A 24,732-nucleotide genomic window follows, 5' to 3' on the forward strand; every position below is an offset into this window, starting at 1 on the left:
ATCATCTTCCAGCCCCATAGCTGCCTGTGCACTTTGTGACAGTAGAAAAAAGTAATTGCACCCACTGGAAATTTTTCAGGACAAAATGTTGCACGGCATTTTCCAAGACAGGCACAAATGCTGACACTCCCTTCACAGACACATAAGCATATAGCAGTGTTTACCCTGAACCCCAGAAATGCTATCAAATTACCAGAATTGAAGCTCTGCATTATGTAGTAAACAACTAAACCTAAAATAGGTAGTTATAATGTGTTATTTCATCAGACTCTTCTACAAAATGTCGTTTGCCAAGTTCCTTGGGTTGCATGAGCAGTGATAAGATCCAATCTTTTGCCTTAAGCACCAGGCAGTAATGATATAATTGTCATCTACCTCTTCCACAATGGGATTAGCCTACCTTGAGAATTCCTTCACACCACTTCAGTGCTGATAAGACTTTTCTTTTGGAAATAATTTTTAAAGGCCATCAACACTTTCTTTTTTAAAAAAGAAACCCCCTTTTTCCCTCACTTTTGGGGGAGCTATGACACCTTTTAAAACAAAAGCTTTTCCACACTTTTCATTCCGTAACAATAAGCTTTAGTTTTGACATGGTAAAGTATTATTAATACTACTACTACTAATAATAAAATAAATAATAATAAGCATATTAATTTTCAAGCTACCACGCCTATGAAACCTTTGCCAGTACAATTTAGCATATGCTCAGCTTTATTCTAATAGAGCACAGTCCAGAGAGTTTAAGCTTTTGCTAATAATGATAATGATCTAACTTTTTATCCAAACATTTGTATGGAGACTATCTGAACACCTGGGCACATCCTATGGATCTGTAGTGATTTTAATTCAAATAATTCCCATGGTACTGTTTATATTTTCTCTTTTGTCTCATACTGAATACACACAGAAGTCTCTGTTAAAATCCCAGCAGCACTTCACCAAATCAAATTAAAGGAATTTGGGTTAAGATGATAACTGATACTTTAGGAAAATCATCTGAGATTTGTAAAGGCTCCAAGGCTGGTGAAGTGCCTCCCACTCAGAATATGTCAGTGTAATCTGGCCAACTTTATATTCCTTATGCTTTTTTTTTTCTTTAATCTGAAAGTTTAATGAAATCAGAGTATGTTTGGTGATTAACAAATTGTGAAGAAAGACGATATTTTTATGGCAAACATCTGTATAAAGATATGCTGATTATTCAAATCACTGGTTTTAAAGAGGAACAGATTAAAGTCACAATATAATGATGAGTAATGATGAGTACAAAAGATATTCCTCAAATGAAGAACCGTTGTTTGGTATAAATTGTCCTATCTTTGCAACATGCTCTTAAAATTCAATCTGTAAATTACATCATTATAATCTTTGTTAGGCATTAAGGTCACTTGTACTAGCAATCACTTAGTTAAATAAACAAACCAGAACCTGTATTACACACAAAATTGGTTTTAGTTTTAATCTCTGTAAAGTCAAGGAAACTATTTGGAGGAGCATGGAGAGGGAGAAGGGGTGGATTCATTGCAGAATGCCATTTTATCCATTTTAACTTTATTTAACTTAACTACATAAATATATAGGCATCAAAACACAGCCCAATACAATGTAATTAGCATTAAAGTTCTCAATAGTAAAAAAATAAGACTAACTTTATTTCTCATTAAAAACATACAAATTTTAATTGCACTTAGTACACTTGCTATTTGGAAATGTGTTGTAACATCTTCATAAGCCATTTGCAGATGTGAAAAAAAAAATTAATCAAGTATAAACATTAATTTAAAAACTACCAGATGGCTATTCTCCTTTATCTTTATAATAAATAGAGAGGAAATCCTGGGCCTACAATACATACGCAGTACATTTTCAATGAAAAAAAAAAGAAAAAAAGTAATGAAACCATCTGCTTCTTTTGTGCTAAGGCACTGACAATACAAGAAATCCCAGTTAACACCAAGATGGGCACTAAAAGAATGGCTATTAGCTTTCATTATTAGAGGTACGTTTCCGAAAGACTTCAAAAAGTCTTTCCTTAAAATGAGGAGTGCTAAATAGGTCAGCAAATGGATACTCACGCCATTTCCGTGAACCAGACAGAAAACTTCCCAGTGACTTCAGTAGACTTTGAATCAAGCCTTCAGATCTCAGCTGTTATACATTTTCTGCATCTTTTCAATGAGCAATGATGGGTCTCTGCTCTGAAAGCTAAATGTGTCTTTGTATTTTCTCTCAGAAAAGATCAGAACCCCATAAGTACCATCTGGACTGCTTCTTTGTGCATCTGTACTTTATGCAAATATGGTCTTCAAACATGGACTGCAAAAAGCCTGTTGTAGCAGCAGACAGTGACTGGGATCCTTATCCAGGAGTCCTCTGAAGTCAAAAGGAGCTGGATGAGGCCCTCCCTATGCTTTGCATAATAAAATCATTGAACCTATTGTGCCAGTTTATAGATGCCATAATTGCATATCTATTACCTTATGACAGCTTTCTGACATAAACTCTTACCTCCAAGGCACGCACCCATGGCCAGCGAGAAGATTAATGGTTTCATAGGCAAGTTAACATCAGGATCTTTACTGAGGTTGAGAAGCACAGGAATCTGTGGTTTAAGAAGAGGAGAGAGATTCAGGCCATATTAGCCAACCATCAGCACTATATAAATAAAATTCATTCAAGTAAACAACTTAAAACACCAGAAAGTCCAAAGAATAACTTGGGTTATTTTTCTTTTTTTTAATTAGTATCTTTGCATATATTCTTGTTCTGTGCTCACTTTTCCCCACCGGCTGTGCTAGTCCCACAAGCCAAAGAGAAGATATTGGCAACATTAGGCCAAACCTGAGACAGGTACTGCTGACAAAACTGAGGATCTCTTAAGGTTATGAGTGCCTCCCATTAGATACTTCTAGTTCAGTGAGAAACTGACAGTGACTATAAATCAATTCCCCCTCCATTTCTTGAAACCTAAAGGACAAAGCTATATCCCCTCTTCTTGCTGGAAACAGCTGTAAAAGACCTTCACAATTAAGATGGCTGTAGATCAGGTGTCAGTAACTAAAAAAATTCCTGAATCCTTGTTATAATCAAAATTGTCTGATCTGTTAGGGAAAAATTGAGAAAGATCAATGTGGCAGGCTTCTGAATTCATAAGCAGAGCTGAGTTATTTTACTTATTCTAACATGATATTTACCAGATAATGTAGATTTAGTTCACTGGGGAATATCTGAAAGTTTTATGAATATAATTTAATCATTTTAGCAAATAAAATAAAACAAAACCCCTGAAAAGTCAAATGAGGCTTGTAGGGAGACACAATAGACATCATTAGGCAATTGATATAGAGCCCAAAAATTCAGTAGGCAGGCTTTCTAGTAGCACCAGATCTCAGTCAGTAATACCCTTCAAAGCTAAACAACTTTCACCTTAGTTGGGAAAAACTGGTCTGAGTTCAGCTTATTTGTGTAACCACTTGGTTTGAAAGGTGTAATCGGTATCGGTGGAGAGAAGGTCATTAGCAAGGGGAGAGGTGATAATGTTATTAACCTGTTTTTAATGTGCACAGATGTTAATGGGACCAAAAGGGAGAGAGAAAGAATAAGCAAACATGGAAAAGCAAGAGAGCAAGCAGGAAGGAATTTGTGAAAATAACTGTGAGATGCCTTAAAATTAATGTTTTCTCAGAGTCCAGGATTTTCAGCAGTGAATAGTTATAACCTTTAATCCTCCATTTGTCATTTGAATGTATTTCACAGGTTCCCCCTCAAGGGGTATAATCTCAGAGATGGAGCAGCTGCTTCCTGAAAAATATTTTCATTTTGATGGCTGAGTGATGCTCACCTTTACTGACTCCGTGTGTTCTTTTGGTATGGAGCAATATATAGGCTTTATGAAGAATTACAACCCTTTCCCCCTCCCTCCTGTCAGTGGTGCTAGTCATCCCTCTTAAATCCTCTAACTGATTAACCTAGATAAGTTAATGTCTAAGCAATTATTCTTGAATTGTACATTGCCTGAAGATGTCTATTTCTATTTTAAGGCCTAAAGAAGAGTCAGCATGCCCAATATCTTGTCTTTTTTTTTTTTTTTTCCATGAAATAGGCATGAAAGATTTCATTTCTCCCCACAAACTTTGTTTCTCTCAAACCATCACTGCCAGAACACGATATGCAATTCAAATTGGAGAAAAGGAGACTCAGGGGAAACCTTATTGCTCGCTATAACTACCTGAAAGGAGGTTGTAGCAAGGCAGGGGTTGGTCTCTTTTCCCAAGTAACAAGTGATAGGACGAGAGGAAATGGCCTCAAGTTGCACCGGGGAGGTATAGATTGGGTATTAGGAAAAATTTCTTCACTGAAGGGTGGTCAGGCATTGGAACAGGCTGCTCAGGGAAGTGGTTGAGTCCCCATCCCTGGAGGTATTTAAAAGGCGTGTAGATGTGGTGTTTAGGGACATGGTTTAGTGGTGGCCTCGATGATCTTAAAGGTGTTTTCCAACCTAAATGATTCTATAATTCTGTGATCTGCAATTAACTCATCCCTGATGTCAAAAATACAGCAAGCACTAACATATGCAGGAAAAGAAACAACTCATGCATCTAAAAGGATGTTTTGGAAACAAGACCTCTAAAAATGAAGCAGCAAAGAGCCACTGATAGTGGTGATGATAATAGTTATTTTTATGAGCCTGGATCTTCTCAGGCAATTTAAGTGTAGATGTGGTGCTTAGGGACATGGTTTAGTGGTAGACTTGGTAGTGTTGGGTTTGTGGTTGGACTCAGTCTTAAAGGTCTTTTCCAACATAAATGATTCTATGATTCTATTTTATATTTATTTCAAAACAATGTTGTATTTCAACATAAAACAAAATTTAAACACAAATACTGAAATCACAGGATAAGCCATCTTGCTCAACCTAATTAAAGCATTTTTTCCTACTATATATTTTTGTCCAGAGAACTAAAAATGATTATTTAGTTCCTCAGAATTATTTGCAAGTATCCTGATGTACTACAGTAACTCACTTGTTGCAGGACACAATCTTGAACTATGCAGACTAGCAACACCTTTTTAACTTAGACTCCTCCTTCTGCATGTCCTGCCCAGCACAGAGAAGGTGGGTAGGTAGAGTGGATTAAAATGATTATCCAGTTTTCTTGCTGTTGAGGTCAGTCCTAAAGCTGTTGCCAGCCAGCACCCAAGTGCAGAGCAAGTAATGCCATTTTCACACCCCACTAGTTGGAACCATGCAGAAAGCAGAGCCCTACGGCCCTCCAGGAGCCCCTTCCCTAATTACAGCTCTGTGAAGGACCGGGAAAGCAAGAAGCAAAACAGAGATCCCAGACAGAAAGTCCATGAGGTAACTCTGCTAGGTATTTGCAGCCACATACGCATAATACTCCCATCAGAAAATTTGGTTCTCTGTGTAGTGAAGGAGCTCAGCATCAGGAGCTCTCAGTGTCCTGTAAATCTTTACTGATTGAAGACACAGAAACCCCCTGGAAGAAAGTCATTGAAGAAAGGTTTCAACTCACTGCGTCTTCTTTTAAACACAAAGATACATTGCAATGTATCAAGAGAAGGTGCAATTGTGTAATGTGCTTGAATCTCCATTTCTTAATTTTTTGAACCCAAAAAAGTATTTTAGAAGGCCAGATACACATTTGACCCCACTGGTGTTATTGTTATCTCCTTGACATAACACTGCTTTTCTTCCACTTAGAAATACTGTGAATTCTTTTGAAAAGGATTCATAATAATTAATTTCCTAATAATAATGGGCATTTCCCATTGCTTCATCGTCTCCTTTTTAAATATATAAGGATCATGCACAGGGTCAGTTATAAAGGAACCTGCCTCTCTGTTTTCTCCCCAAATCACCTTTAACACTTTTTGTCACATTCACTCATGCAATTACGTGTGAGGCAACATTTTTGCACTATCAATACCTCAAACCTCAGCTTTTTCTACTGTTATAGTTAACCCGAGCGCTAAAAAGAGAAATGCAAAACTTTAAAGGGTTAGAAGGAAACTTTTCACTGCAGTTTTCAATATTTTTGAAAAACTGAATTGGTTCTACAACTCTGTCTGATTCAAGCCATAGGCATTTACAATAGCATCAAAAGCACTGCAAGTTAGGATACTTTGCAAACTGAGATATAGTTGCCTGCAATACATACTGTACAAATACCTTTGTCATATTGATTTAACATATTTGGAATGCAGATTTTTTTTCACAGTTTTATGAAGTGCTACTCCCTAACAGAGAAAAAAGCAAAAGTTAAAGCTTATGAAGCCTCATGTTTCCTTCATTATTCCCTCTTCAGATTACGTAAACAGCACCCTTATCAATATTAGAAGGAACATAATAATGTCTTATCAGGAAAATAGATTTCATTTCTTATGCTGTTTATTTCAATAACCTTACCAGCATAAATCTTTGTTTGACTAGCTTCTAGAAAACTTGCTAATTTTGCTGGAAAGTTCGATATTGAACCACCCCACATTGCTGCTTGATTGGCAGGATTCAGATAAAATGAGTGATATAGCTCAACGGAGCAAAGCCAACTCTCTCTCACCTACCACCACTGTAAGACTATCTGCCTCCAGTAAAACAGAAAAATGCAACTGTAGGAAATGACGACTGTACCTGGAAAAAGGAGGATGTCCTCAAAGACTTGATACAGAAAGGAGTCAGTCATTAATCTTGATTCTATATAGGGTGTTACATGAATTATATATATAGGATGTAAGCTGATGCACAAAGAACAATGCAAGTGTCTACAGATGTTGGCACATTTGTCTTTATAACTATCCTAATTGAAATCAATCCCTGTGATGAAAATGTTTGTTTATACCATATACTGTGGAAGTACATAGGATGTGTTACAAACATAAAAAGAACAAAAATGGAAATGTATATATTTTCATCTTTTACACTGTTTTTAATCTTGAATCACTTTTGCAAGCTTTTAAAAATGGAATAGGATTTTATTACTGTTCTAAATTACCCACCTTCCCTAGAAAACGTCATCTATTAACAATTAATATTATAAGAAATTAATTCAGATTCAAAAAAATATGATTCTGAAGGACAGCATATTTCTTCTCATCCCTCTTAGCTCACTAACATCCTCAAAATTTAAGCCAGATAAAACAATCAAAAAGAAAGGAAGTTCAATTTGTACTTTAAATGAAAGCTTTGAAAAAGAGAAAACTGAGAGATTTTAACTAGAATTATATACACCAATTACCACTAAGCCAAACTTCATAAAACACTGTTAATTTTCACATAACAATCCTTGCATTTATATTGTGGCATGCAGTCCCTTTTTGTTGAAAGTGACTGGTGGTGATGTTTGCACATCACAATTTGTTATCTACTTGACAGAGGGAGCCTACTTGGCATCTCCCAAGCCTTGTTCCTTCTAGCCCTGTTTGTACGAAAGTGGAATGGAGGGCCTTGAACATTTTGTTTTCGCATTTATTTAATCTTATATACATAAACTGCATTCCTTGTAAGCAAAACCATGACCAAAGAGCTAACATTTTCACACCTTGCTGTCACAGCCTCTTTTCCAAGACTCCAAATTACCCAAGAACAAGTTGAATCAAGACCCAAGACCTTTATCCTATTCGCCTATTTTTACGACAAAACCTTCTCGTGAACATGGCTTTTCACCAGTCAAGGAGATGAAGAAGGAAGACCTTCTTCTGAAATACAAGCAGAAATAATGATTTAGCTTTACTAGCTGTACCCTGGATATGAGGAGAAGAGACCAAATTGGAGGGGCACTGGTCCTGCTTTATCAGTGAGTGTCTCCTCCGGGGATGGCAGGCGACTTACAAGAAACAGCAGGGTGAAGCGCTCTCAGCTACTTCTGCTTCCCAAAGATAACACTTGCACAAGTAATCACACACCCCCATTGTGCAAGAAGGGTAACAGACAAATTTCTCCTGTACCTATGCAGTGCAGTAGAAACCATCAGGTCATATGGCCCATTTTGTCTATTTGTACAAAATGACAATGAAACAGCAATTCACGTTTTTATTTTAGGGACTCATTGCTGCTCTACACCATGGGATTTCATGGCACACACTTTGCTAAGAACTGCATGTGGTAAGTATGTCTTCTGTGAAAAGTGCAGAGAATATGCATTAAGACAAAAAAACTCTTTGTAGTTTCCTAAATGGTTGATGATTGTTCTATCTCTATGGCTCTGGCCCAGTTTTACACATTTATCAAGCACTGAAATGCAGGGCATAGAAAACTCTGGTAGGGCAGAAGGCAAAGAAGATCCAAAAATAAAACTGGCACTAAGAACATGAAATACATACAAAATATTCAGTACTGCAAATGAAAAGACTCTGATAGTTTTAGAGGCAATAAATAGTGGCCAAAAATTATCTGGTTTCTAACAAAGACCTGTCAGAGACTAAGTCACCTTGCCAGCCAGGTGGTTAATGGAAATTGTTTGTTACTCTCTATTGAGGGAATAGTGTTTAAACTCAGCTAAAACAAGGATTTACTATAGCTATATTTTTAATTCTGGTAATAAAAGAAAAATATAAACAGATGGCTCCAGCATATGTGGCTGATAAAACATGTCAATTAAACTAAAGAGCATACTGGTAATAAAATCATGTCACCTAACACTCTAAGGGCAGAAATCTGTGGCTATTTAAATGGCAATACTAGGAAAATGCAGGCCTTAAAAACAAATAAGTCTGCCTGTCAAGGAATGTAATTGTGAGTTTAGCTTGTTGAAAAAAGAGGAAAAATATCAGAGGATTAATAGAATGATACATAGAGCATCACTGCCTGATTCACCACATTTATTCTTCAGACAAAGAAAGCTGGATAGCCAACATGAAAAAAAAAACGTGTCATTTGCGAATTAAAATGTGTGAGACTTCATAACTAAGCTCATGGTTTATTAATTTTTTATGCACAGAACATTTTGTGGGTGTTTTTTAAGCAACTCTCAGGTATATTTATATATATTAGATTTGCTGCTGGCAACATAGTCTTTCGCATACAGTCAGAGTTCACGGAGTTACCCACAAAGTATATCTCAAACTCAAAATATTTTGCTATAGTACGTTTTTTACATATTGACAAAAAATTATTGATTTTCCTACCACAATTGCCAGGCATGCTTATGCAATGAAGTGCAATAAACACTCACTCATATAAACATCTATTTAATTAGGGAGCTGGATCTTCACTCTCCAATGCTTAAAGGGAAAAGTCTTGGGATTACAGTTCATCAAGCAAGTTTCAGTCTCATCTTGTTTTGGGGCAGTTGATGATCTTTGCATTCAGGACAAATTACATGAAACAAGCAATTGGAAGATACTCTGAAGACTGTTTTGTCTTTGTGCGGCTCCAATGTTTTATTTTAGTTTAACACAAACAGAATTTCACCAAGACAGAAACAGTAAAAGTAATCAACCTATGATGAGCTAAGTGCCCTCAGAAACTCATTCCACTGTTTCATGTACGCAATTATCATTCTACAGCATCCTCTGTAGCATAAAATACTTGCTGTGTTCTGAGCTCTTTACAGAGATTTCAGTTTAGCGACCTCTGTACATGAATTCCATATGGTACTGACATATTTGATTGTGGGGTTATACCAGATTTACTCTTGTCTAGAGCAAAGAAGAATTTGACCAACAATGGTGTTGCACTGAAAAGGTATTTTCAGGGTAAGATGCTTCAAATACTAAGTTAACCTGATTTTTGTAATTTCAGAATTTTTTATTAAGGGAAAATTCTTCTCCATGATGCTGGTGCTGAAGGCTGCTGAAAAGCATGAATGTGTCCAAAATGTTTAAACACATGAATATTTTGCACCTTAAAACATTTCCATCTTAAAATAACTGAAAATATTTAGGTTTTGTTCTTAAGACTGCAGATAATGTGTTGTGTTTATGTTTTAGGATAAGCAAGAATCCTAACTTGTCTATGTAGATACTTAGCAATTCTTGAAAATGCTTAGATTTTCTTCTAGGAAACCATTCTCCTTATCTGTTTTCATTACTTCAATTCATAAAACAATATATTTCCTAGAATTCTTTGTAATGCTGGCTCAGTTATATTCATATTCTAATTACCTTTTCAAAATATTGATCTACAGCTTCCACTTTCACATCCTGTTAAGGTAAGAATCAGCCAGCTATGAATTTTAATGCTGTCAAATCTGAAACTTAAAATGGACCAGTCCACTTTATCCAAAAGTGAAATTTTTAGTCTCAAGATCCATTAATTAGGCATTCACATTTTTTTCATTTTTATTTTTTCTATACACAAAGAAAGTAATTATGAATCTGATCACCCTGCTAGTACAAAGAAGCTGAAATGAAAATTTGGACAACCATCCTTCAACTTTTTTTTTTTTTTTTAAAGAAACACAGTATCACAGTTACTGAACTACCTGCAGGTTTTTCTCTTTTTCTCCCCTCCAGCTATGTGCCTTGTAAGTCAAGCCTCAGGCCTTTTTACATGCTATAGTGGAATTCCATATTTCTTACATTTCTCAGGCAGGTCCTGGGTCAAAATACTGTACATATCAATTGTATGGGCTACTTCTACATTAGGGTGAAAACACTCTACATATCAATTATATGGGCTGCTTCTACATTAACAAGTAATGTGTTGTAATAGGAGACTGAAAGAGTTGGAGCTGAGTCTCTTCTTCTACGTTGCCTTCAGTCCAGGTGGGGGCAGTCACCTCACATTGGAGACCCTTACTTCTGTCCACTCTCATGTCATTTCTGAGTTACTACACTGAGTGTGTGTAACCCATCCCATCTCCTTGCTCCAAGTCTGAACAACGTGCACTGCACGGTGTTGTAGAGGATGAACGGAAGACCTTATCCAGCAACACAGAGGCAGTGTTGGGGACATCCCATGAATGAACTAATGCTTGTCTTCTTGCACATTCCTACTGCTGAGGAGCAATGGAATGGAGCAATATGACTTTCTAAGCACCCTTGCCATCACAGTAGTTTTGCCCACAGTCAGCTGGAGACTGAAAAGCAGAAGAGCTGACACTGGCAAGACTCTCATCCATGGAATATGGGACAAAAAGCACTGGATACTCACCTTTCTAAGGCAGAAGAGACTCTGTTAGTGCCCTTGACTGTAAGCTGCCACCAAACCTTTCACCCTCTTTGCATGATATTTGAGGAATCCCTATCCAGGTACAAGTCAAATAGATTATCACCCTGTGAGCCCCATTTCCCCTAACTCCTACTGTGGCTCACCACCTTGGGGTGAGCAAATCCACTATTGGCAGAGGTCTCTGATGCCACCCTCCAAACACTCTTTTCTTAGTCAGAGCACACATCTGATATCTGCAAAACCACCTAGATTTTTTGTATCTGTAGGCTCAAAACATGGGAGGAACTTGATGGGTCCCATATCCCTACCCAGTACTTGGTCCATCAAGACTATGACTGCAAAAATCACAAGAGCTATTGCCCCATTGTCATACAGACATTTGTTCACCACTGAAGGAGATTTGTGAACCTCTTGGAGGGCTTCACTGGAGGGAGTCAGTATATCTGCATCTTCCATAATTACGAGTGCAGGCTCAGCTGTGAAGCTGGCACCTTTTGCCAAGAAAGGACAGGATCATTCATGGCTACACCATAGCAGGTGCCCTATACTCCAATATCACTAAGGCATATGAAACCAAACTCATATATAGAAGCATGTCAGCTGGGTAACTGTGTGAATGTGTCAGTGAACTCTGTGGCTGAATAAGTGGATTTGCTGTGTGGATGGTTTTCTGCTATTACTAATTACAGCTTGTTTCTGTAAATAGCAAGTCAATAAATAAAGAGAGATCTAAGAAATAGCTGTTGCACCGTGTGTTTATTACACGCACACACACTCAGTCCCTGATTAGCAAAAAGCTATTCTACAAAAGAGCTGAGTTCAATATATGTGATACTCCTCAGCAGCAGTTCATAACTTTGACATATGTAGTGATAAATACCCTTCCAAAACCAAATATTGCTTGTTTTGACATTAGGAACCCAGTGCCAAAGAAACAAAAAGAATTTTAAATGAAAGTTTATACAATCTTACGTAAGAACTTGGGACTTAGTTATTTAGGAATTTTCTGTCAGTATTTTCTAATGTAGAATGACAAAGACCAAAGTCCAAGCCCATTCATTGAGCTAGATGATGCTAGGTCTCCACTTTAGTCTGCTGTATAACACATTAATGTCTTAACACCTCAGCTAATGACTGCACTTGCACAGGTGAGAATATGCCTGCATTTTTCTTTCTTCCTCTTTCATCTCTCCACCTATTTTTAAAGAAAAAATAATTGTAGCAGTCTCTTAGGTTCAGCCCAGAACAGGATGAAGAAGATATACATTTGAAATGTCTAAAATCTTGCCAGGAATCTCTTCCTTTCCATCCATATTTCACTCCCTCAAAGACACAAAGGAAGTGGTCTTCAGGCATCCCAAAAGATTCCTGTGTTTCCGTCCCATTCCCCAAAACATACTTCTTTAAAAGAGGGTTCCTTTCACAACTTGTAAAAGACCCTTTGGTTGATGTGCATGCAGATGTCTTTTGGTATTGTTCCAAACCAATTTTCATAGACTAGCTGGATGTGAGGGAAAATCATTGAAGCTATGATTTCTGCATTATTCCTTAATAGTCCTCAAGTGTTTGCTGGGAGGTGACTCATCCTGAACCAATCTTTCCCTTCATGCCTATTGTTTACAGTCTGTTGCTGTTAAATCAATATAATTCCACAGGAAACACCATGGCAATCAAACCAAAATACCATATTAACATATAATTATAAGCAGTTGCAAATTTGTCCAACGTATCTTATGACCTATAAGAAGTGTCTTAAACCTTGACACAGGTTAAACGTGGACATGACCACCCAATAACAATGGAAGAAAAAATTATACTTAGCTGAGAACAAGCTCTAACAATGAATCATTCCTACAGTATAATGAAGGGATTATTGCACTTTAAACAGAGAACTTGATTGAATAAACCTGTTTGATCATGCCCTAATTTGTTATAATTTGATATTTTTCTGATATTAAAACTCAGCTGCTGATACACATTTGTTATGATTACTGTTATTTGCTGTTTTTTAAACTAATTACATAAGTAAGATAGCAATAAAAGGTTCAGGTGTTAAAAAAAGCATTAGTGTAACTACGGTGTGCATAGAGGGAAAATGTTGACAGCAGCGGGTGGTTAGTGACAGTTTCCATCAAAATGACAATCTTACTTTTCAGCTACAGATGTGGATATAACAGGCAAAGTGCAAAAATACAGCTAAAACAGTGGATCTAGTTACACAGCACACTGCAACTGCTGGCAGCAATGGCCAGCTAGATGTCTAAATGGTATGAATAAGTTTGTAATAATGATTCAACCTTATGGGATAAAATAAACTACAACACAGCAGAGGCAAAAAAAAAAAAAAAAAAAAAAAAAATCGTAATCAGCAAGCTCAGCTCCCTTGCCAGCACCAGAAGGAGGATGTGCAAGTCCTGCACTGACCCCTACCATTGTAGCCGTGAAGGGGATATTGTCGATCACGGAGGAGGCCAAAGCAGACACCCAGAGCACTAAAATGATGGCCACCGCCAGGCGCTGGTCCTCAGGAACCACCTGGAATTGAGAGAGGTCAAATTACAACTTTGATGAGATCAGTGTTGCTCTGTGTTTCCCCCCCCCCCCCCCCCGCCCCGATGGCATAATTGCACGTTCTCCACAGTGTTAATTTATCAACATTTATTATTCCTTCAGGCTCTGAGATAAGAAAAGCATCTAAAGAAAATAGTCTGACATTTAGTAGCATGATATTGTTCTTTTTCCAAGAAAATTTGAACAAATAGAAATACAAAGACTGATATAGTAATAGTATATAGTGATATATAGTCATATATATGACTATAGTAATAGTCATACTTACATTTCACACAAATAAACTGTGCAACTCTAAATTTTCCCCTTTTACTCTTTATATTTTTCTTGGGGTTTTTAGACTACAGAAAAGTCTTCCCGTTTGCATTTATGGCTATGTTTATTCTGGCTGTGGACAGATATATACATATTAAATATCACCCATGCCAAAGTATAACATGCTTTCTTGATATTGCTGATGCAGGAATGCAATCATTAACATTAAATTTAAAGTGAAAGTATTATTCATTATTCTATTGGACTAAAACTGTTTTCCTTACCTGTTAAAAAACTGTCAATATTTTAAACATACCTTTATTAACAAAGCTGTCTGCTCTCCTATATAGTCTATTAAGTGCAGATGAGCCAAAGCCTACCAAAAAAAAAAAAAAAAAAGACATTGATATTCATTAGTGAAGTACCTGATGCAGTTACATTTTTTTCAGTGGATATAAGCAAATACAACAATTCCTTCCTATTCACAAGATATCGATATTCATCTCATGTAGCTTCTACAGCAACTTTGCAATTGGTAGGAAGAAAAGACACGGCAGGAGTTGGTAGCTATATTTGCAGAAGTGGGTTCATTGTGCTGGAATGACTGGGGGAATTACTTAAGAGTGTGGGGCACAGGCATCAGAGAATGGCTGAAATTTAAAGATGCCATTCTTCAGTGGATACATGCTTTCTGAAGACCTGAACACAACTGATTTTAAACCTACTTCCCCAAAACCACAATATAGATAGTAATATATCATGTCTTTAAAAGGTCAGATGAAATCAGGCATCTTGTGCTCAGTCTCAGACGAAGAAAAGAGAAAGCAAAATACATGTTTCTGTTAAACAGCTTTCTCAGACCCATAAAAAAGCAACAGTACCCATCTGCTAAAATGAGCCCAGAGATCTTGGGTGAACAGAAATTGGCACAGAGGCAGCAGCACCTGAAGGGCAGAAAAACCAGCTCTCCAATCCCCCTGCCAGGCGCCCGAACTGAGGAGGCGAGCCCTGTAAACACTGGGCCCCGGGCAGCTTGGACCAGAGTGCTTTGTCCTCCCTGTAAGACCCATTCCCATTTGTACAGGATACTCAGATAAAATCCCATACAATCATGGTCACTACCACGGATGAAAAGACATAGCAAGACTCCAGCCTAGTGGTGATGGCTCTGATCTCTCCTTGGGCAGACAAGAGAATATAAACTGAGTTATTCACACCCCGGGAGAATGATCTATTCCCTCAAACTACAAGGTAAAAGGGGAATTTTAACTCACGAGAGCTACCCTTTAATTCACTTTGGTTTTGTTTTCTTTTCTTACAAGTGTCCAGAATGAAATACTATTTTCAGATTGAATGGGGTATATCTGTTTTATGACTTTTCAGTTTCTCAGGGAAGAAAATCACCATTTTTGGTTCAGCCTGGACCAAGTTGATTGACTTTCTTTCATTTTTTTCTGCCATGACAAAGAATCAGTCAGCTGTGATGCCTCACTTACTGACTCCATTGTCACACAGAGCCACAGAAGTCAGTATTCACACAACACAATTCTGTATAACCTGCACACCTGGCAGTCAGACAGAGCCCTTCAGAGATATCACTGCAAAAATACCATTCAACTCGCACACTGTCAAATTCCATGACAGAGATGGACAAAGATCCTAATAGGCACCGATCAGTGTGGTGTAAGACACGGTAATGTCAGAGTGACAACGGGGCTGTCATTCAGACCAGCAATTCCTGTACCTGCAGCTCGTTCAGGCAGCAGCTGAGGGCTGGTGGTTTGGGTATCACCACATATGACATTTGGCCCAGAAACTATATCTCCTTTTAACAACGCATTGCACCAGAAAAGGTATATCTACATTTAAAGACGCAGCACACAGAAAACAAGTGATAAGAATTTTAAATACATACACATACCCCTTACATTAAAAAAAATGGCCATTTTTTCATGACTTTAAATTCCCAGGAGAAAGTTTCCTAAGAAATGAATTCTTGGTAATTTTGAGTTACCATTTTCATTCTAAAAGTTATTTGTGTTGCTTTGTTAACTCAAAGGTTATGGAAGTGACTTTCAAAATGTATGTAAAAGCAGTATTTTTAATGAACTGTAATTTTTTTTCTGTAATTGCTTTGCATTCACACTTTTAAAATAAACTTTTTAGCACATAGCTGTCAGCAATCAGAGCTCAGAGTTACATTCAGCTAACACTACTGCCTTAGTACTTAATTATCTATTAACACAACGTATTACTTTTCAGTAACACTTGAAATTTGTTCTGGAATCCAGACATGGTACTACAAAAGAGATATTCGGGAAAGAATATCCCGATATTCTGCCTGACCAGCCTAGTGGCCTTCTATGATGGAGTGACTTCATCAGTGGACAAGGGAAGAGCTATGGATGTCATCTATCTGGACTTCTGTAAGGCCTTTGACATGGTCCCCCACAATATCCTTCTCTCTAAATTGGAAGGATATGGATTTGATGGGTGGACTGTTTGGTGGATAGCTAACTGGCTGGATGGTCACATCCAGAGGGTAGTGGTCAATGGCTCGATGTCCAGATGGAGACCAGTGACAAACGGTGTCCCTCAGGGGTCCGTACTGGGGCCAGTGCTGTTTAATATCTTCATCAATGACATATATAGAAAGCGGGATCGAGTGCACCCTCAGCAAGTTTGCAGATGGCACCAAGCAGAGTGGTGCAGTCGACACACCTGAGGGATGGGATGCCATCCAGAGGGATCTGGACAGGTTGGAGAAATGGGCCAGTGTGAATCTCATGAGGCTCAACAAGGCCAAGTGCAGGGTCCTGCACCTGGGTCAGGGCAATCCTCGGTATCAATACAGTCTGGGGGATGAAGGGATTGAGAGCAGTCCTGCGGAGGAGGACTTGGGGGTACTGATAGAGGAAAAGCTGGACATGAGCCAGCAACATGCTCTTGCAGCCCAGAAAGCCAACCGTACCCTGGGCTGCATCAAAAGCAGCGTGGCCAGCAGGTCAAGGGAGGTGATTCTGCCCCTCTACTCTGCTCTGGTGAGACCCCACCTGCAGTGCTGCGTCCAGCTCTGGGGTCCTCAGCACAGGAAAGACATGGACCTGTTGGAGCGGGTCCATCTCCTCTGGAGATGATCAGAGGGTTGGAGCACCTCTGCTATGAGGAAAGGCTGAGAGAGCTGGGGTTGTTCAGCCTGGAGAAGAGAAGGCTTCAAGGAGACCTTATTGCAGCCTTTCAATACAGGGGCCTACAGGAAAGATGGGGATAATCTTTTTAGCAAGGCCTGCTGCAACAGGACAAGGGGCAGTGGTTTTAAACTAAAGGAGGGTAGATTTAGACTAAACACAAGAAAAAAATTTTTCACAATGAGGGTGGTGAAACACTGGAACGGGTTGCCCAGAGAGGTGGTAGATGCCCCATCCTTGGAAACATTCAAGGACAGGCTAGATAGGGCTCTGAGCAACCTGATCTAGTTGAAGATGTCCCTTCTGATTGCAGGGGGGTTGGACTAGGTGACCTTTAAAGGTCCCTTCCATCCCAAAGTATTCTATGATTCTATGAAAGAGGGAAGGGAGTGAAGGACACGCACATCACTCCTGCAAGACAGTCAGTCTGCAGGTAACCCATCACTTTAGAGATGATGACAGTACTAACCACATAACCAACTTTAGGATGTCTCTATGATATCCAGGCCTATCGCCTGCAGGCGCCTAAGTGAAAGTCAGCAATTAGCACCCTGCCACTGGCCTCCCCTGGGTGTAAACCGCACAGAGGTTCTCCTGGATCTTCCTGTGTCATCTAAGAGGAATAAGTACTACTGCACTAATTGGTGCCTTCAAGCATACTAGCTCCTGTCTGACAGCTCAAAATATAGTTTTACTACAGAAAAACATCATGTACCATTTTAGATCAAAGTTTAATTTATGTACAAAAATTTGCATGAAAACCTCTTATGGACAGCATGTCATTATGACTGTTGTAAATAAACTCTGCCTGAAGGGATTAAGGTAAAATGTCAATTTTTACTATAAAATTGAACAAAATACTCTATCCCTGAGAGGCACAGGAACTTATGTCACAAAGAGACAAAAGAAGCAGATAGATTTTATAGCCTGTAACAGCCAGTTGTGAACAAGGACTAAAGAGACAGTTGTAAAGATGAATTACCCGAAGGACACAATAGAAAACAAGTGAACTCCAAAGGATTTCCAGCTTTTTCATTGCAAAAAATCTACCAGACTAGACCAATAGGCAGCCAAAAGCAATACCTCCAAGAGTTCCCCCATGGCTCTGGAACTTAATTCACATTTTCCAAAATGACTTGCAGCCTAAGTCCCACACAGGTTTTTAAATGTGCCTTGCCATAGGAAAGGGAACATTTATAGCAGTAGGAAATAGCTTCATACTGGGAACCCTCTAAGGTGAAGGATCACCAAGGGTGACCCACAAGAATATGAGCTGACAACTGCTGAGTGTCTAGCTCATGGAAAGATTTCTTATACTTCAATGTATGTCTGTCTTTGTTTTGACTGTTTCTTCTTGACATTGTTAACCTAAAGGAAATAAAAATGCCTTGGCAAGGACTGTCATCTCCTGCTAATCCAAAGGGCAATAGATTCAGATCAAAATTAGCAGCAGTGATACTTAGAACACTTTCTCATTCATTTATGGGGAAGAATTTAGTGTCTCTCACTTTTTTCCTTGATTATATGTACAAGTTTCTTTCATGACCTTAAACTGCTGTTATTCTACAGAGCCAGGAAAAATATTCTTTTGTTAGCAAACTATTCATTGGTGACCTGAGAAACCATAAAAATGAAGTTCAGTGAATTGCAACAGCCATATCCAAAGCCTGGCAGTAAATGGTAAATAACTTCCTGCATGTTTTACTATGTTATTGTGCTGTCACACAGCACTCAAATCAAAAGCACTCAATCCAAGCTAAAACAATAAATACATTAGGGGTAACAACTAATAAACTGCTACAGCAGCAGCAGACAAAATAAACATGGCTTCAATACGGATTCCCTATCAGAGCTAGAAAACACAAGGATATATAGAGTGCGGTAACACAGAGAACTAAAAATTGCCTGTACTAATGGGTGGACAATAAATCAACATTTCCTGATGAATTTTAGGCCTACTACCTTGCAAACAAGCCTAAGAATAATCAGATTTTCCATCCACCTTCTCAGAAGTTACCAGATTTTGATTTTGACTTCCAGTTTGGCATTAGAGTTAGTTGAATTATTCACTGTTTGTATTTGCTTCAAATTTTGCCCCTTTTACTGTTGGTGATTTTTTTTAATAGATCCCAATTTACAAATTCTTGGTCTCTCTGCAATTACTGGGGGGGTGAGGAGGAAGGAGGCTGTGTGAGCAAATTTGTTATTACAGGCTTTTCCCAAGCTGGTCACTCAGACAATTCACTAGCCGTGGCAGTGCCAGTGGTCGCTTGGGTTTTCTCAGTCACGTTTAACATTTAAACCCAACAAATAACAACAGAAAAATGTCAGCATCCTGGGGAATGTACAGAAGCTTAATTAACAAGTAAATGTGAGTACTCATAGGAAGAATTATCCAAACATTTGGGGTAAAAATAAATCCTCTCAGGCTATACAAAAGCATCAAACAGTAAATAAAATGGGATACAAACATGGCTGCACTGTTTCTAATAGTCAAGCAGACAAACACAAAGAAACTACACAGCACGACATCCAGGCATTTCAAGTACTGAATATCTTTTTAAATTACACTTGCAAACAGAAATTCAGTGATATTATCCTTTCAAACCATATTCCCGTGAAATCTCTTAGGCCATTTGGTAGCCAGCATGTAGCAGACAGCATTAGGATCAATTTTCAACTCTAGTTTATTCTTCTTTTATTTTTCCTACCACTTGTCTAAATAATTGCAAAACAAACACAAAAATACATATAAAGTATCTGCACACATATACGGCTGACAAACCTGCAAACTAAAATTCCACTTACATGAAAATGATTGTGTCAGATACATTCAGCAAATGCAGCAGAAGGACAGAGAGTGAGACCAAGATTACAGTGAAAAATTAAATCTCAAAGAGGTCCAGCCAACTTCCACCACTCTGCAATTTCTCTCTGTACTACCATGACTACATTCGATCTTCAATATTCCAGCGGGATTGAATCTGCAGGAGGCCTTTGTCCAGGAACATAATTCACATTTTAAGTCAGTTGTAACTCTTCAGGCTTTAGAGATCAGAGAATCTTACCTCCATGAGAACAAACAATGCTGCAAAGAAAAGTAGCGTTGCCCACTCAACTCTGTTCAATATCATCTCAAAATCATGGATGTCTGCTAGCACTAGCAGCCAAATGGCTCCCAACATGGCAATCCAGCCTGCATTAGAAAAAACAGAAGAACAACACTTTACACTTCACAGACTTCCTATGTGCCAGCAACATAAGAGTTACAGTATTGCATTTTTCAGGGCCTTGAAGACTCACTGGCTATGTGCTCTAGAAGATAAACAGAGGAAGGGAAAAGCTCTTCAAAACAGAAGAGGGACTGACTTTAAATAGAAAAACAGGCTCGTTCCAGACAGGATCCCTCTATACATCCTGAAGTGTTTTAAGACACATATTTTGGTAACTGATTAAGAGAAAATGCAAATCAAATGCACAATCAGCCCGAGAACATAATCAGCAAATCTCCTGGCCGAGCAAGGCTCACTTTCTCTCTGCACAGTTAAAATGCTTTCTGGAGCTGTTTGATTCCTCTGACAAATTTATCTTAAGCAGTGGAATGGGATTTCAGACATGAAACAAAAGGGGGTGGGGTGGTTATTTCCTCAGAATGATGCTCCTCTTTCTGCCTGTCTTTTATATTTTTTTACTAAATAGCAGATTTATTTTTTTTTAACACAAAAAACTAAGATACATAATTTAAGGTTTTTTTAATGACATGGAAATAAATCCTCCCAGCTCATCAAGTTATTTCTCTCTTTGCTGTGACTATTTCATACAACTTATGCTATTTCATATATTCACAGTTGGAAAGTAACAGATTCACAAAATTGCAGAAAAAGTGAGGAACAAAGAATAACAATCTTTGCTGGCAAACAACTTTAAGTCACAAACTTATAATCAAATAACAAATGTAACTTAGGTAGAATAGGTCCCTGCTACAAAGCAAGATAGATGAGTAAAATGAGCGCTCTCCAAAAGTCTTCAAGAACCTCAGTTGTAAGAAAATTCAAAGGTAGGAGATGAATTCAAGTTTAGGGCATTCAATTTACAGCTTGCATGTAAGTGTTTTTCTGGTAGGTTAAAAGAAGAAAGAGATCCAAAGACATTCAACAGTTTAAAATCAATCTATATCCCATTTAAATCCTATTTAAATATAAAAGAAATAAAGAGACCAAAGGTTCTCCCTGTTCATGAAGCTTTAAACATCAACTATTTAAAAAAAAAAACAAAAATGTACAGTGTCACATAAATATTCCCTAAGTGAAGAACACGTTTTGCTTTCTCAAGTACATTTTAGGAGTTTTCGGTGACGTACTGTACTCTTTAAATGAGAATTTCAAGTTAACTGTGATCGGTAAGGAACATCTGCTGAAAATATTGCAATGGGGCAACCTGACCTGCCCAAAAGCTGAAACCAGCAGCTCAGGAGTTACCCTGGCTGGTCTGTTTGGTAAGGAGAGCTAAACCAGCTAGCTTGAAACTACCTCCAGCTTTCATGCTCTGAGGTGGTTTTATTTTCTGCTGTCGTATCTGCACAGCAGTGAAATCATGCTTCTTGCATTTTTTGGCTCCAAAACAAAAACGCTCTCTGTGACACAAACTCTTCAGCTGATGACCCATTTCTTTCCTCTGAAGCATCTCCAAGTGCCATCTCCCCGATTCAGCTCTATTCTTGATGCCCCTAGTCTGGCTTCTGTCCTCTCTGCTTGGCTGAAACCATGTTTTCCAGCACTACAAATGACTTCTCCCTTCCCCAGGCCTCTCCCCATGATCCTTCTTGAAAAGTTCTGACACAGCTTATCAGTCTGGTCTTGCTGTTTCCTTGATAAGTGGCTCTCACAAGATTTTTTCTTTAGTCTGGTACAAACCTGACCTACAAGGAGATGCAGGGAAATCCTTGTAAGGAAATAGGTATGAAGGACTAGGAAATTTAATGGTTTGTCAGCAGAAATACCACAATATATGTTGAAACAAAGTCAAAGCTAAGCAGAGAGCTGAAAACTGAAAGAATTTTGTATCCCAAATTTCATAGCTGCAGCTCCTACATTATTCCTGATCCAGATTTTGATTAAAACCTGATCCGAGTGCCTCACTGGATCCAAAAACCATGTCTCACAGCCAGCTCTGATCACCTCCAAAGACAGAAATGCTGCCATGCTGCAAGCTGAGCAAGTCTTTTCACTGCTTTGGTCACAGTGATCTAATCAGATTGTGTGGTCAAAAATAGCTTATGCATGAGCATCGTACTCCAGGGGAGGAGGAGAGCAAAAACAACCACAAGAGAGCAGGGTGGGAATAGCTGGTCCCAAATTTTCTTGTGAAGAATGACTTTTTTACCACCCACTGGAAAGAGGCTCCAGGACTGATCTAAGAGTGGTAATACTCTGTACTACTCAGGATGAATGCTGGATTGTGGCATAAACTGAAAATGTGTGAATTTTTTTTGGTGTACCAGACTCTGGGTATGTGTATAGACTTCGCAAAAAACAGTTAAAAAACACAGGGACAGGAGTGCTCCCGGAGTTCACAAACTAGCAAAGAAAGTGAGGAGAGAACTGTCAGTTCCTCTCTACCATGTCTTTTTGCTAGCATAGTCGATACACTACTGTCTTTCCAAAAACGAAGTGAATCTGTCCATGCAAATTAGATAGTTATTTTCTCTGAATACAAAGAAAGGTGTTATGGAAATGCACTGCCTAATTTTCTTCTGACTGTTGTCTTGGCTGTTCTCTGAATTCCAGTTAAAGAACAGTGGGCCCAGCTCCTCCTTCAATAAATAAAAATGATGGCAATTCCTGTTAGAGGAATACTGCAAGGGGACATAGATGTGTGCAGATCAGGAGTTTAGCAGCAGAATTTTACTGCTATTTTGTACAAATGTAAGTGACAACATTGTCACATACATTTTGTATGTAAGTACAACAAAGTGAAGAATTAAAGAACAGAAATTTCTCAAGAGTTCTGAAACGATCTATGATAATTCCTTGGCATTATTTCTACCCTCCTGCCTCCAACGAAAACAAATCCACTTGAACATGCTGTATGAAGATAACAATTATTTGCTAAAGCTAATCACATATAATTGAATTGCGCAAGAGGTGGATAGAACCAGGCATTTTCCAGCACCACGAGTGTTATCAGCATGCATTAGCTCCATACATGCAGCTTTGCATGAGAGAACAGTGCCTTGCTTTTAAAATATTGTTCCCTGGGAATGTGGACAGGCGAGGGATGTGTCCTCCTGCAGTGCTCTGGCAAGTACAGTTCTCTGGAGGCTCAAGCACATCAGCTGCCGGTTCTGGCTGCACAGAGCGTATTTCAGTCTACACACACAGTCTGTTCAGAGTATATTTGCTTTCCTGGCTATGCCTGCAAAGAGGAGATACAGTTACCCATCTCTCAGAGGAAGGACACAGGATGGGAGTGCAGAAAAGAGGAGAGGACGGAGGAAGTCTCTCAAGGAATTTGGGGGACTTCATGCAAAATCTCCGTTCACAATGCTTTTTAGTACCACAGTTTGACTTCAGGCACCCTGTAGCCGGATGAGAGTAATGTCTTCTTCTGAAGCCTGAAGGCCACAGTAGTTAGTGTATGCCATAACTGCTTGACAGACTGCTCCCTGCTGAACTGTTCATCAAAGTTAACTACAACGTTAACGAACATGTGGCAGCCTGCCTTACTAAGTGGGCAGGTTTTCTAAGGCTTTTCCAAGGCCTAAGTACGCTCATGACTGTGAACATACTATATCAGTGTTTTATATACTTGGGTAGCTTTGCATTTGCCCTGGATTCAGTTTGAAGCTATTCCTTCCTTTTTGAAGAATTGAAAGTACTAGGATACATTAAAGACTGGCTGCTCTGTTCATTTATTTTCTAGTTTACTGGGCCACAAAAGATAGACAGGAGGAAGATAAATAATAGAAATAATTTCAAAAAATAACTTCTCATTACTATAGTGAAAGCAAAGCCCATTTATAGTTCCACAGACCGCTTACTTTACTGCCTTTTATTGCCTCTGTTTCACAACAACTGATGTTCTGGAAATATAACATGGAGAGAAACTGAATCTAAATTCCATTTCTGCACTGATATGGTACCTGTTGAAGACAGTGACAGCTTATATTTATTTTAGGAAAAATAAAATGAAATTTTATTACAAAATGCACCTTGCAAATTTATAATGCATTCTTCATAGAAAAGATTCCCATGTCTTCTGCTTGGGAGCAGAAAAAAGGTACAGTAGAAATAGCTTGAGTGCTTTGCTTTTCTCATACACTTTACCCAGTAGGGTAAACCACCTTTGGAACAATAAATAGCTCATGATGAGCAGAATACAATTGCAATCCTACTCAGAAAACCCTTATTTTGAAATTATCAAGCAGAAGAACTTGAAAACAGAAAACAATCTAATAGAATCAGAGAAGTCTACAATATGTGGGAGGAAGATAGGTGAAAGAGAAAGAAATGAAAGAAATAATTACTGTATAATCTGTAGGACTTTCAAATGCCCATTAAGAAAAATTTGTATTCCTTAGTAAAAGTA

The 24,732-nt window shown here is 38.4% G+C and overlaps 1 protein-coding gene across 1 annotated transcript in view; it reads right to left on the bottom strand.

Moving 5' to 3' along the window:
* The window catches only part of OCA2 (OCA2 melanosomal transmembrane protein), a gene marked incomplete at both ends in the record, with an annotated part of 181,872 nt that overhangs the window by 53,112 nt on the left and 104,028 nt on the right, over positions 1-24,732 (bottom strand). The window contains 4 exons of the mRNA XM_082333762.1: positions 2,512-2,605; positions 13,562-13,666; positions 14,274-14,333; positions 20,214-20,341. Coding sequence (XP_082189888.1) covers positions 2,512-2,605; positions 13,562-13,666; positions 14,274-14,333; positions 20,214-20,341 — 387 coding nt within the window. The remainder of the gene's footprint in view (positions 1-2,511; positions 2,606-13,561; positions 13,667-14,273; positions 14,334-20,213; positions 20,342-24,732) is intronic.

Source organism: Platalea leucorodia, assembly GCF_965183815.1.
Source record: "Platalea leucorodia genome assembly, chromosome: 2".
Taxonomy (NCBI): Eukaryota; Metazoa; Chordata; class Aves; order Pelecaniformes; family Threskiornithidae; genus Platalea; species Platalea leucorodia.